This window comes from Clupea harengus, chromosome 21, assembly GCF_900700415.2.
Source record: "Clupea harengus chromosome 21, Ch_v2.0.2, whole genome shotgun sequence".
Classification (NCBI taxonomy): Eukaryota; Metazoa; Chordata; class Actinopteri; order Clupeiformes; family Clupeidae; genus Clupea; species Clupea harengus.
The window spans coordinates 6,069,709-6,082,208 of record NC_045172.1 but is presented as its reverse complement, the minus strand read 5'-3'; the positions used below and the strand labels follow the sequence as shown (position 1 = coordinate 6,082,208).

At 46.1% G+C, this 12,500-nt stretch overlaps 2 protein-coding genes and 1 long non-coding RNA gene across 3 annotated transcripts in view; 1 reads left to right on the top strand and 2 right to left on the bottom strand.

The window, feature by feature from the left end:
• LOC116218257 (myotubularin-related protein 5) overlaps window positions 1-5,201 on the top strand; it is a gene marked incomplete at its 5' end in the record, with an annotated part of 39,769 nt that extends 34,568 nt beyond the window's left edge. Inside the window, 6 exons of the mRNA XM_031559171.2 lie at window positions 1-226; window positions 348-455; window positions 701-906; window positions 1,386-1,473; window positions 1,791-1,922; window positions 2,289-5,201. The exon at window positions 1-226 is cut by the window's left edge and continues 14 nt beyond it. Of these exons, the coding sequence (XP_031415031.2) occupies window positions 1-226; window positions 348-455; window positions 701-906; window positions 1,386-1,473; window positions 1,791-1,922; window positions 2,289-2,387 (859 nt within the window). The remainder of the gene's footprint in view (window positions 227-347; window positions 456-700; window positions 907-1,385; window positions 1,474-1,790; window positions 1,923-2,288) is intronic.
• Window positions 5,202-10,709: 5,508 nt separating this feature from the next.
• On the bottom strand, window positions 10,710-11,991 carry LOC116218137. Its single transcript, XR_004162701.1, has 3 exons — window positions 11,903-11,991; window positions 11,408-11,542; window positions 10,710-11,063 (listed from the first exon to the last, which is right to left on the bottom strand). It is a non-coding gene; the product is annotated as an uncharacterized LOC116218137 (long non-coding RNA).
• Window positions 11,992-12,007: 16 nt separating this feature from the next.
• The window catches only part of LOC105892571 (serine/threonine-protein phosphatase 6 regulatory subunit 2), a gene marked incomplete at its 3' end in the record, with an annotated part of 18,312 nt that continues 17,819 nt past the window's right edge, over window positions 12,008-12,500 (bottom strand). The window contains 2 exon segments of the mRNA XM_031559170.2: window positions 12,008-12,039; window positions 12,247-12,305. Coding sequence (XP_031415030.1) covers window positions 12,008-12,039; window positions 12,247-12,305 — 91 coding nt within the window.

Genomic DNA, 12,500 nt, shown 5'->3' with positions numbered 1-12,500 from the left:
CAGCTTCATCTCCAACCTGAAGGTGTGGGACTTCTACACGGAGGAGACGCTGGCCGAGGGCCCGTCCTTCGACTGGGAGCTGGCCCGTGGGCGGCAGGAGCGCGTCGCCGAGGACACCGCTGCCGAGCGACCCGAGACCCAGCCCAAGTCGCAGCGGCGCGTTGTGTGGCCGTGCTATGACAACTGCAGCAGGGTCACGCCCGACGCCATCACCAAGCTGCTGCTGGTGCGGATCAACACACACACACGTATACACACACGTACACACACACACGTACACACACACGTACACACACACTCACACACAGGCTGGGAGAGAGTAAACATTGTGTGTGTGTTCCTTGCAGGAGGTGCATGCACTGGAGCTGGAGCTGGGGCAGCTGTCTGACAAGTGGAAGGACACCTGGGACAAGATCAAGACCACCCAGAGAACTGAGACCAAACTGGAGAGCAGGGTGAGTGACACACACACACACACACACACACACACACACACACACTTATACACACACACACTTATACACACACACACATACTCATACCAACTCACACACACACTTACTCATACACACACACACTTATACACACACACACATACTCATACATACTCACACACACTCACATACACTCTCACACACAAATACACACACACACACACACACTCACACACTCTTAGGCTCTCTCCCCCTCTCTTGTGCAGCACTCGTTCTCCAGCTCGCTGCTGATGTCGTCCAACCTGAGCCACCAGCGGCGCTCGCAGGGCGTGTACCTGCAGGAGAGCGGCGTGGGCTCCTCCATCAACCTGTCCATGGACTGCGAGGCCTCGGCCGGGTCCACGCCGGCAGCGGGCCGCACCAGCACCAGCACCCTCTACTCGCAGTTCCAGAGCACGGAGAGCGAGAACAGGTGGGCGGCATTCCAAGGCTCGGCCTATCAGGTTGACTGCTGTGGGAGGGAACTGTTGATGGGCGGAAGGGATGGCCAATCAGTGCACTCCCATTTGTTTACGGTTGTGATTCTGGTTATGGTATTTGACAAATTATTTTTGTCCAAAGCGACTTGCGTAAAATATTCGAAAAAATCTAATATTAAGAAGATTTAAAAATATTTGCAGTTTGTTTGTGCCAAGTGACTTGGGAAAGAGTTTGTTTTGTTTTTAATGATACTCGTGGAATTGGTTAGAAGAAATACAAGAATAGAATTGGTCACTGGGGCTTTTGTAATTTGCCTTCAGTACCAGGTGCTGTGATTGTACGTGTAATGTGTGCTTGAATGGATCTAAAATGTGTGTGCCTGTGTGTGTGTGTGTGTCTGTGTGTGTGTGTGTGTGTGTGTGTGTGTGTGTGTGTGTGTGTGTGTGTGTGTGTGTGTGTGTGTGTGTGCAGGAGCTATGAAGGTATCCTTTACAAGAAGGGGGCGCTGCTCAAGCCATGGAAGCCCCGCTGGTTCGTCCTGGACAAGACCAAACACCAGGTACTGGGGCAGAGACCATATCAGGCTCATATGTCATGGGGCTTTGTGTGTTGGTAAAGGCTCACCTCTGCATTTAATATTCTGCTTTCTAACTCCACCTCTCTCTCTTTCTCTCTCTCTCTCTCTCACTTCTCTTCTGCCTCCTCCATTCCATCCTCTGCCTTCTTTGTCTGCCCTTGTCTTTTCTTTCTCTGACTTCTGTCCATCTTGCTTCTCCCCCTATCCTCTCTCTATTCTTCCATCTCCTCTCCCATCCCTCTATCTGTCTATCTCTCTCCCTCCATCTATCTCTCTATCTCTCTCTCTCTCTGTCTCAGTTGCGTTACTATGAGTCTCGTAAGGATAAGGAGTGCAAGGGGATGATTGAGCTGGCGGAGGTGGAGGCTGTCATTCCCAGCATGCACACCATGGGGGCGCCCAAGCAAATTGAGGAGAAATCCTTCTTCGACGTGAGTACTCACTCTTCCTCTCCCCCTCCCCTCCCTGTTACCAGGGTTACCACAAGTTCTATTGCCGTGGAAGTGGACCATCTCGGATGCTCGGCTGGGATGTAGACAGAGCAGATCATTATAGTGTGTGTGTGTGTGTGTGTGTGTGTGTGTGTGTGTGTGTGTGTGTGTGTGTGTGTCTCGCAAGAAGTTTGACAGGACAGTATGAGTTACATTCAGTGATTTCTTTCAGTGATGAATTAAATCAAGGTCCTTGATTTAAAAAAATAAAAAAATAAATAATAATTATTATATAATACTTGAGCCTGTCCATCCAGACTAGATTTTGACTTGTGCGTGTGTGTGTGTGTTTGTTTATCTCCACAGCTAAAGACGACCAAACGTGTGTATAACTTCTGTGCCGAGGACAGCCAGAATGCTGTGTTGTGGATGGACAGTATTCAGAGCTGCCTCTCGGACGCGTAGGAGGGGACGGGCCTCAGCGCCAAATGATCGACCAATCACACCTTTCAGCCACATCGCACGAGCCCGTCCTCCGGGGGGGTCTCTTGACGGACAGCTCTGTGGGGCCAATCACTTGAGTCCCCGCCCCCGGCGGATGGGTGGAGACTGATGTGGCGTTGGGCGGGCCTTCAGCGTGAGGCGCTCTCTGTTTGGTGTTTCCTGTCGAACTTTGATGATGTCACATCACCATGTCTCTGTGTTGATTTTTTTTTAATGAAAGAAAGAAAAAAAAGAGAAAAAAAAAAAAAGAGAAAAGAAAAGCCCCCTGAATTCTTGGCTGGCCTTAATCTACCCCTCCTGTTAAACACACGCTCACACACTCACACACACACACATGTACACAGGTGTGTGTGAGTGTGTGTGTGTTTGTGTGTATGTATATGTATATGCATCAGTCTCACTAACCACTAGCCCAACTGACCCTACTTTGCAGAGGATTTTAAGGCATGATGTCACTCTAAATCCAGTTTACTGAAGCAGGGGCACCAGTGTGGACCAGCATGCACCACTACCACACCCCCCCCCCCCCCCCCCCCCCCCTCCACTGCCCCAAAAACATGGGACAGAGACAGAGACTTGCCCCGTGGCCACGGTGATACCCATATTACCCCATGCCCCCCTCCTGTCCTGATCTCACAGCTCTGCACTGCCAGCGGAGCAACGGTTAAACACACACACACACACCCACACACACACACCCACACACACACTGCCGAACCCTCCCTTTATTCTGTGGCGTCGCGGCTATGCTCCTTTTGCTTTGGCTTTGCACAAGTCCAGCGGGTCATGAAGGACTTTTACTCTGAAATGTGTTTTCTTCCCCCCCCTCCTCTCTCTCCCTCTCGTGTGTGAAAGGAGGAAGGTCGGAGTGGACGCTGGACGCTCGTCAGCACCCTCTGCTGAGCAAAGCTTGTATTATTCTTCCCACCTCGGGACCATCTCTTGGCTTTCCCCGCTCACTCTCGTGCCAGTTGGAGATTACCTGTGCTCAGATTGTTCGCTCGTTTACAGTGAAGTCACTCCAGTTTCTCCTCAGCAAGCAGATATATACGCAGAAAACCACTTTATTACACAACTGAAGGGACGATGCAAGGAAAAGGGAGGGATATATTTTGATAGTAAATTTATGTATAGAATGAATCGTTAAATAATACCTTTTAAGATGGGGTGTTGGCAGCGCCTAAAGTAAAGGGGTAGGGCAGTGTTGGTGTCTTTTACATCCCATAATGATGCAAGGCTGTAGTTGGCTGTTGCGACCATTCTCCGTAGAAAGGATAGAGTTCAAAAGGTCAGAAGCGGACTGACCAATAGTTGTTTTAAAAGCTGTTTTGTGCGAACCCAGCTGTCGTCATGGCAACGCATACACATCTTGTTACACATTTCTGAAGCCGGCATAGAAACAGCAGCAGTGGAACCAGCGGTGCAGGGCAGTGGAGGTGTCTGCTCTTAGGGCTCATGGACTTGATAGGGGGGCATGAAGACAAACACACAAACACACACAAATCACTGTGTGTAGACTCACTGTATGTAGAATGCGTGTGTGTGTGTGTTTGCATTTGTTCTGTCTCAATGTCGCCCTGGTTGTTACACAGCGAATGGGTCGTCACTGGTTCAGTTCTGCCCTGTGAGTGTGTGTGTGTGTGTGTGTGTGAGTGAGAGAGAGAGAGAGAGAGAGAGAGAGAGAGAGAAGACTTCATCCGCTGTATTCAGCATGTCTTCCAGAAACAGTGTTTTAGCCTGTTAGCCTCAGCCTGCAGGCCAGCACAGAAGGAGTGTGTGCGTTCCGCTGCAGTGTTTTCCCCTCAGCCAGGAGATGTAGCCATTAGCGATTTTTAGCCAAGCCGTTAGTTTGTTGGTCTGTCTGTTTTCCCCCCCCGCTGGGCTATCTCAATATGCCGAAAAAGTATCACCTGTTTATCGTACCTATCAACTTTCCTCCACTCCATTTAACGGTGCAACCACAAGAACCCAGCTAGTTCCACTCATCTCTTGACACACGTGCATATACACACACATGCAGTTGACATTACAGTGTAAAATAAGGTTGTACTGCTGTTTCATTGAACTTTTTTTGTTTTTTGAATTGTAGATTTTTGTTCTAATAACGGCTTTGTATATACTACTCAGAGTTGTATGTAACATTTATGGTAGTAATTTATTTAACTTTTTTTTTGTCTTCTTAAGAAACAAAAGTTCTTTTCAAGCACCTCTGTTTTTGAGTTAGATAAATCAAATATGTGCCATTTGTTTATCTCTGTATTAACGTGACTAATGCTTTTGTTTTTTGAAGACTTTAAATACTGCTAATGGGTAAAAAAAAACACAAAAAAAAACCTAATTGTGTCGTTTTAAAGAAGTTGGTTTAAAATGGTGGTCCTAATTCTCCCTTGTGTGCCCATGAAGAGAGGAGTGTGTGGAAGAGGCAATGCATCAGACTGAGTTTTGTTGCTACCATGGTGATTTTTTTTGTTTTGTTTTTCCAACAGTTACGGTTTGGTTTATGAGTTTGGGGGCTTTACTCTCTCGCACTCTTAACACAGACGACACACATTTCACAGGCCTACCCTGATTTCTTCACAGTTTTTTGATGCACAATCTCCTCAACTTTCCTGCAGAACAAAAAAGCAATTAGAACATTTTTTTTGTTTGGTTCTCGTTCCCTCCTTCTTTTTTTTTAAAGAAATAGAAATTTTCTTCTGAGCCGGGTTCTTTTTTGTCAATCATGTAAAATATTTTTTAGGATTAAAAATGAAAACACGGTGAGTTTCATTGTCACTGGGCCTTGTTTTTGTTTCGTTTTTTAATTTTTAATTGTATGTCTCTTCTCTGCTTCCAAGGCGTCTTGTGTGAGTCATACTAGTTCGGTTTCCTGTTTGTTTTGTAAAGTGTTCTTTCTTTCTTCATTTCGTTTTTTTGGAATCCAAACAGAAGACCCTCAGGTCCGCTCCCCCTCCTCCTGCTCCTTTGTCTATCCTGAGGGAATGTCCACCCGTGCTGTACAGTCCTCAGTCCTTTAATAAACGCTGATGGTAGGCCATTAAACAGCTGCACAGAAGTTCCCATCTGATGATTTACATCCCCCCATTTGTCCTCAGTCCAACACGGGTCTCAATGTCTGATCCTCATAGGGACCAGTATAAGGGATATGTAAGGTTGGGCTAAGGTAAGGGTGGGTTCAGTCCGTCTCCTACCTGATGATTTACCCCTATCCCTCTCTGCCGTGCATTAGAATTAAGGAGACGTGTTTGAAGTAACGTGGTGCAACTAGACCAGTGGTTTTCCTAAACATGCTTTCCATCTGCCCTGCTGTGTGTCCCCGATGATCTCATCCCCTGATTAGCCAAACACCTTTAATAAAGAGCATGTAAATTACAGAGGGGTAGACATAGTGTGTGTGTGTGTGTGTGTGTGTGTGTGTGTGTGTGTGTATGCGCGCGCATGCCCCCAGGGGTGGGTTTGAGATGTGGCCTACTTCAAGTGGAGAACAAAAGGCCTTGAAGAGCGCACTTTGGTTGGATGCACCATAAGCACTGAAGATCAGCGTTCAACAACCAGGTATCAGAGATGTGGATGTTTTGAGGTCATTAGTAATATGGTGACCACTTTCCGCAAGTGATGGGCCTTGGCTTTTACACCTGGGGCAGTATGTGGGTGAAGTGAAAACATTCATATGTGGAGTTTACCCTGAACTCTTGCACTTTCGCATATTAGCTTTTGGGGGTTGTTCAAGCTTTGTATGCACTCTAAGGTGAAAGAGCATAGCAGCTCATAGTGACAGTACAGATGTATTACTACATGCCCCCTACCTATATACTATGTGTGTATGTGTGTGTATGTATGTATGTATGTATGTATGTATGTGTATATATATATATGTGTGTGTGTGTGTATGTATATGTATACAAAAATGATGAGGGGTTATGTGCTGGCTGGGCGGGTCTCCATGATGTCTACCTGTAGGGTCAGGTAAGGAGGAGGTCCAAGACCTTACTAATGCCACAGTTACGCAAATCATTGACGCTCACTGATGTGGTCCTGTGCTGAGATTCAGGCCAATGGAAGGTCCTGTTCAGATCCTTTTCAGTCCAACGTCTGACAGCCATGGACCCAACAATAATGCACCCTTGTCCATTGGTAGGTGTTGACAACAGACGCAACATTAGACTGCTATCTTCAAGAAAACGTTCTTGGCCTTCATGCTAGTTAATATGGCCTCGGTAGTGAAAAAGCAAACTCGGCTAGTTACTTTTAGTTTAAAATACTCACTTTATTTTCACTGATCAGATGCAGACCTGCCAAGTCCCCTCTATGACTTAAGCTGTTTTTACCAGAAAGGACAAATGAAATTGATATGGAATAAAATTGTTAAGCCTGTCTTCTGTAAAGAAGTGATATAATAAAAATATAACATTTTATCGGTCCATTAAAAATATATAAATATCAACATTTTTGTACAGAACAAAAACCCAGTTTGATCGCTTACTCTAATAAAATGGTGGGGGAGGGATATTTGTCCTCCAGAAGCAAGTTCATTTTTGTGTGAAATATTTCAATCTGTGAAAACCTAAAGACAGCACTAGTTTGGGGGCAAATTTTGCTAGCCGATATGTTACGTATAACGTTATTTAGGGCCCTCTTTGAGGTAAAACCGTGCAAATTGCTCTTATGGACACCACTGGTTAAGCCATGAGAGATGTACAAGTAATCAAACCATGCAGACCTTTGGTATTGAAATATGCAGGTTTGCGACTGGAACAACAAAAGGACTGACAACAATATATTTGTCTAAAAGTGTAGAGAGCTGGGTGGTCATTTGAAGCCAATTCTGTAATGCTCGGTGATTGCTGGTGGACAGGCTTCCATAGCAGAAAACACGTGGGCGACAAGTAGAACCACAGTGGTGCACACCATAGGAGCGAAGTCCGTTGCGGACTGAAACCTTCACACCAACTAAAAATGTCTGCCTAGTTGAAAGAAGCTTCACACACACACAGAGTTTTGTTTTAACATGGATTACATCTAGGCTAGATCGAGGCATACATCCAAACGCACCCTGAAATGTGAAAATCAAGGACATACAGAAGACTGACACTCATGAAGAAGTCTTGAGTTTCCACTCAACGGATCGTAAACACCACATCAAATCAGTTGGGGAGTGTTCTGCATTAGACCTCCCCCTACCCACAGTAAAGCCACCGTTTATGAAGCAGAAAATGAACACCAGTTGAGTACGTGCGTGAAGGACCACGCCATCTAAGCATCTGCTCACGGTGATGGGACCGTTTCCATTACTTTTTTTTTGTCCAGTACATAATTGCCCCCACCATGTCTTGCACTAACACAAATGTGCCAGCATCTCTCTGCTTCCAATCCACATGCCCCAACCTCCCTAGATTCCCACTGAACTGCACTGATAAACACCAACTGATTGACAGCAGGTCCCCCAGTCCATGTCGTACCCAAGTGAACATGTATCCCAGAGGACTTCACTGCTTGGGCTTCAGAGTCCGGTCCAGTTTCTCACCACACGGTGTCCACATGTACGCCACACCCACTATGTCACTTCCTGCCATCACTTCACCCTGCCCTGGCTGCATAAGACGGCGCTGAAAGGTAAAAGACCTTCAGAGACCGTCTGTAAGCCACAGCCGTTTTAACATCGTTTCCTCGTGGCCGGTCATGTTAAGCTTGCGCCAGGTATTGGTAGTGTCTGAACACAGCCACGTAGCACAAGGGGATGGGGGGCGTGTGTGTCCGTCCGTCCCCCCCTCCCAGTGACTGGTGTGTGCTGTACCCTGTGTCCATGTTAGACTGAATCCTACTTCAGGCACTTCTCATGTAGACCTCATCTCTCACTAACTCAGTGTAAATGTCAATCAAATGGCTTGATCGAAACAGACCCTGTATTTAATCTTGATGACGGCCTCAGCCTCCCCCTCACACACACGCGCACACACACGCGCACACACACACCTGTGTGAAGGCAGAAATGACTTGCCTTCCTGCCCGTTAAATTCCCCAGTAAGACCAGTGAGGAGTGGAGTTAAGAGAGAAAGCAGTATTTTGGTTGCTTATACAGTAATCACATAAATTAGATTTCTACAATATGCAAAATAATATTGGTTAAATTCAAAAAATAGGATTTTAAACATACAGCAACAGAAATAAAAGGCAATAATTTTGGCTTTGGAAACAAACCTTTTTTTTTTTTTCCTTTCCTTTTGAAAATGTCACTGATATATATAGATATATATACTGTTGAAAGCAGTATGCTGGGAGACCCGAGGCAGAAACAGAAGAAAACAAAACACACACAAACGCACTCACTTGCTCACTCACACACACACACACACACACACACTATAGCACAGACGTATACGTCTCCACCTCACACTCCTGCAAGTGCAAAATAAAATAACTTTCAAGAAAAAAAAAAGGAAAGAAACATTGTTGTAATCCAGAGATTTGGTACCATATAGCGCTACTTTAGATATGACTGTTGAAGAACAGTAGGCCTAGGCCTGCTACTGAAAAAAAAATTATAAATTTAAAATAAAAGAAAACCAAACCGAAAAAGGTGTGGATACTAGGAGAGCATGGTGTCACTCTACAGCTAAGAGTCTTTAGCTTGATTTTTTTTTCTTCTTCAGTTTTTCCTTGTTTTTTTCTTTTATAAGTTCAAATTTTGACCGTTGTCCTAATGGCACAAGAACGAGACCACAGTGACGTGACGTCCCACGGAGCAGTCTTAAACAGTGACTAAAAGGTTGGACATATACTTTTTTTTTTTTTTTCTTGGTTTGTCTTTTCTTTTGTTTGTTTGACTTAACAATAGACTTGAGCGAGGGGTGGGATGTGCACTGTACGTACGGATGTGCGGGTGGGGTGGGGTGGGCGGGGCGGGGGGTAGCACATCATCAGGTTGAGGGTTGGGCCCCAGTAGCCTCTGGATTTTGCTCCAAGGGGTAGGGATAGTTTGGGGGGGAAAGTAGGGTCAAACTTAAGGCAAATGTCGTCACAAATGCATTTCAATGCGAAAGAACAAGTGCTGAATATTTCAACTTGATATTGTTCAGAAAACACACGTTCTCAAAAATTGCTTTTCATGAAGATTTCTAGATGTTGGCATTATATAGGTAGATAATTATATATTTAGGTAGATAATGTTTTGGTTCATTTTTTTTATATCAATTATTCTTAGGGCAACAACTGGACAAACTTAAGTTAATACAATCAGAAGGTCTTGGCTAACTAGCTAGATCAAAAAAATTGCTTGTATATGCTTTGAGTATAATGCTTCACATGCGATTTAAAAACTGAAAGGAAAAAAAAAAGACAAAACTTAAAAAAAGAAAATTTAAAACCTGAACTGTCAAAATATATATTTTTTGTACTTGCCACCAAGAAGGCCAACTTACCAAATCAATTTGACTTAAATAAAAATGGCAAAAAATTGTTATTATTGCACATGATAAGGAGGCCGAACTCTCGAGATGGAGATGAGAGTGAGATGGAGAGAGAGACAGAGAAAGAGGAGGGAAAGAAAGAGAGAGAGACCCATCTCGAGAGCTGGCCCCAGGATATATCTCCTGACTCCCAACAAGCACTTGAGCACATTCAACTGATTTCAAATCTAGAGGAGATTTGGACACTCTGCTTTGGCCCAGTTGAACGCCTGAAGCACTCCAGCGCCCTCGCATGGACCGGAGGTCAAACTTTTTCTTTGTTTTTCTTTTCTTTAAAAATAATACTTCCATTTTTTTGTTTTGTTTCTTGTGCTTACATACACAGCAAAGAGAGCGTTGCATAAGTGCTTCTTAAAGCGCTGTCGTCTGATTGGGTTCTAAAGAAGAGAACATGATTTGATTGGGCAGAATGGGACTGCTTTTGGGGGGGGGGGGGGCAGATTCTGTAATATTGGTGGTGACGGAGGTGTTGAGGTGGAGTAACCTGTGCTTAACTGAAAGCATAAACAACCAGAGGAACCAAGAAAGAGAGGAGAGAAGGAACGGAAAAACAGAGAAAGAAAGAGCAAAGAGAGCGAACGGAAGAGGGAGGAAAAAAGAGCCAGAGTGTGATAGAGGGCGCAAGTCCTAACAAGGAAGTCAAAGGGCAGAACATTTCAAAATAAGAGCGTAAAACGGAAGGTCACGATGAGAACGTGTCATGTTGAGTCCTGTGGCGGCGCACGTGAGACTCTGCTGCTACATTGAAATTGTGCATATCTCATAGAAAGGGTTAAAACTCCAGGGAGCTCCGCTCTGAGCTGGGGTTGGGGTCAGGGAAGGTCATTGGGGGTCAGGGGTCAAAGGGTCACACGACGGCGCTCCGGCTTCCTCTCCTCTCCTCCACGGATAGTGGCTGATTGGCAGTGTCCAGGCCCATTGGTGTGACCGCGTGGTTGAGCCAAACACCAGCAGTGGCATCAAGGTTTCTTTTCCTTTTGTTTTGTTTTTCCACGGGGAGGACAGACGGAAGCAGACAGAGAAAGGTGGTGGTGGAGGTGGAGGAGGTGGTGGGTCTGTGAAGGGCTGGGTGAAGAGAGGGCCTCCCCTCCCCCTCCCTCAACCCTCCTCTCACTACCCAGTTCAGACTGGCCCATTGGGCGTCACCCCTCCTGATGAGGGCCATTCAGCTCTGGAGAGAGAGAGAGAGAGAGAGAGAGAGAGAAAGAAAGCAAGAAAGAAAGAAAGAAAGAAATGACAGACACAACAGAGAGAGAGAAAGGTGGGGGACAGAAGGAGAGAGAAACAGTTCATGACATGTCAAAGATATGTAATCTAGTGAGAGCGCTGCATAAGGCGCTGATGAGGAGGAGGCTGCCACATTCAACTAGTTTTGAACCCACTACTCACTCACTCAGGGACTGCTTTCAAAATACACATACGGTATATGCCCCACACACACACACACACACACACACACACACACACACACACACACACACACACACACACACACAGACAGAGATTGACACCTACTTCTTGTCTGTCACAGTGATGTTCTCAGAGGCTGAGGCAGGGGCGGTTTCTCGGGAGGGCTGGGGTGTTGCTCCTGACTCTTTCTTCTTGGGGCTGTCCGACACACTCAGCTTCTCTATGGGCACCTGTACCTCACTGACACACACACACACACACAAACACACGGATAGACACATGTGCTTAATGTAGCTGTTTCTCCATTCCTTTCTCTTCTGGGCTGTTTGTCTGCAGTGGGACTCCCCTGGCTTTGGTACTGTGAGAGTTTATGGGCAGTGGAGAGGAAACTCCCTCCTCTTTAACACACTCTGCTCCCTGGAGCCCTTCAGGCATGACATCAGTGCTGTCCAGATGCAGCACTATTACAGACACACACACACACCTCATTCTGAAAGCCTGCCCAGAGACTCACAACAGCCTCTAATGTGTGTTACAGCTGCACTGAAACACACTAGGTCCTGGCCATGCATGTGTGTGTGTGTAGTTCTACCGTCTCACCTCTTGGCGGCAGTCTTGTCTCCGCTGCGCGCCTCCTCTCCCTCCTCCTCGCTGTCGGAGCCTCCGGAGCTGCTGCTGTCTGAGGCACCAGAGGAGCCTTCCTGCCCCACACACCTCCCACACGCCCGAGCCCGTTGCTGCGCACACACACACACACACACACACACACACACACACACACACACACACACACACACACACACACACACACACACACACACACACACACACACACACACACACACACACAGAAACAATGATCATCATGTACTCACACAGAAATAAATACACACAGAAATAAATTGACACAGAAATAAATTGACAGAAATAAAAGTGAAACTCACAGTTTTTGTCCGGGGTCTGTTTGGCCTGGGCACCGGGGTCTGCTGGTCTGCTGTCTGAGCTGTGAGGTAGACATAGAGAGATGAGTCAGTCAGGCACGCTCTATAGCTATATATATATATATGTACATAGCCAAACTGGTATGGTAGTGGTGCTAGTGTGTCTGCGTGTGCGTGTGCGTGTGCGTGTGCGTGTGCGTGTGTGTGTGTGTGTGTGTGTGTGTGTGTGTGTGTGTGCATTAATGCATGGTGTGTCT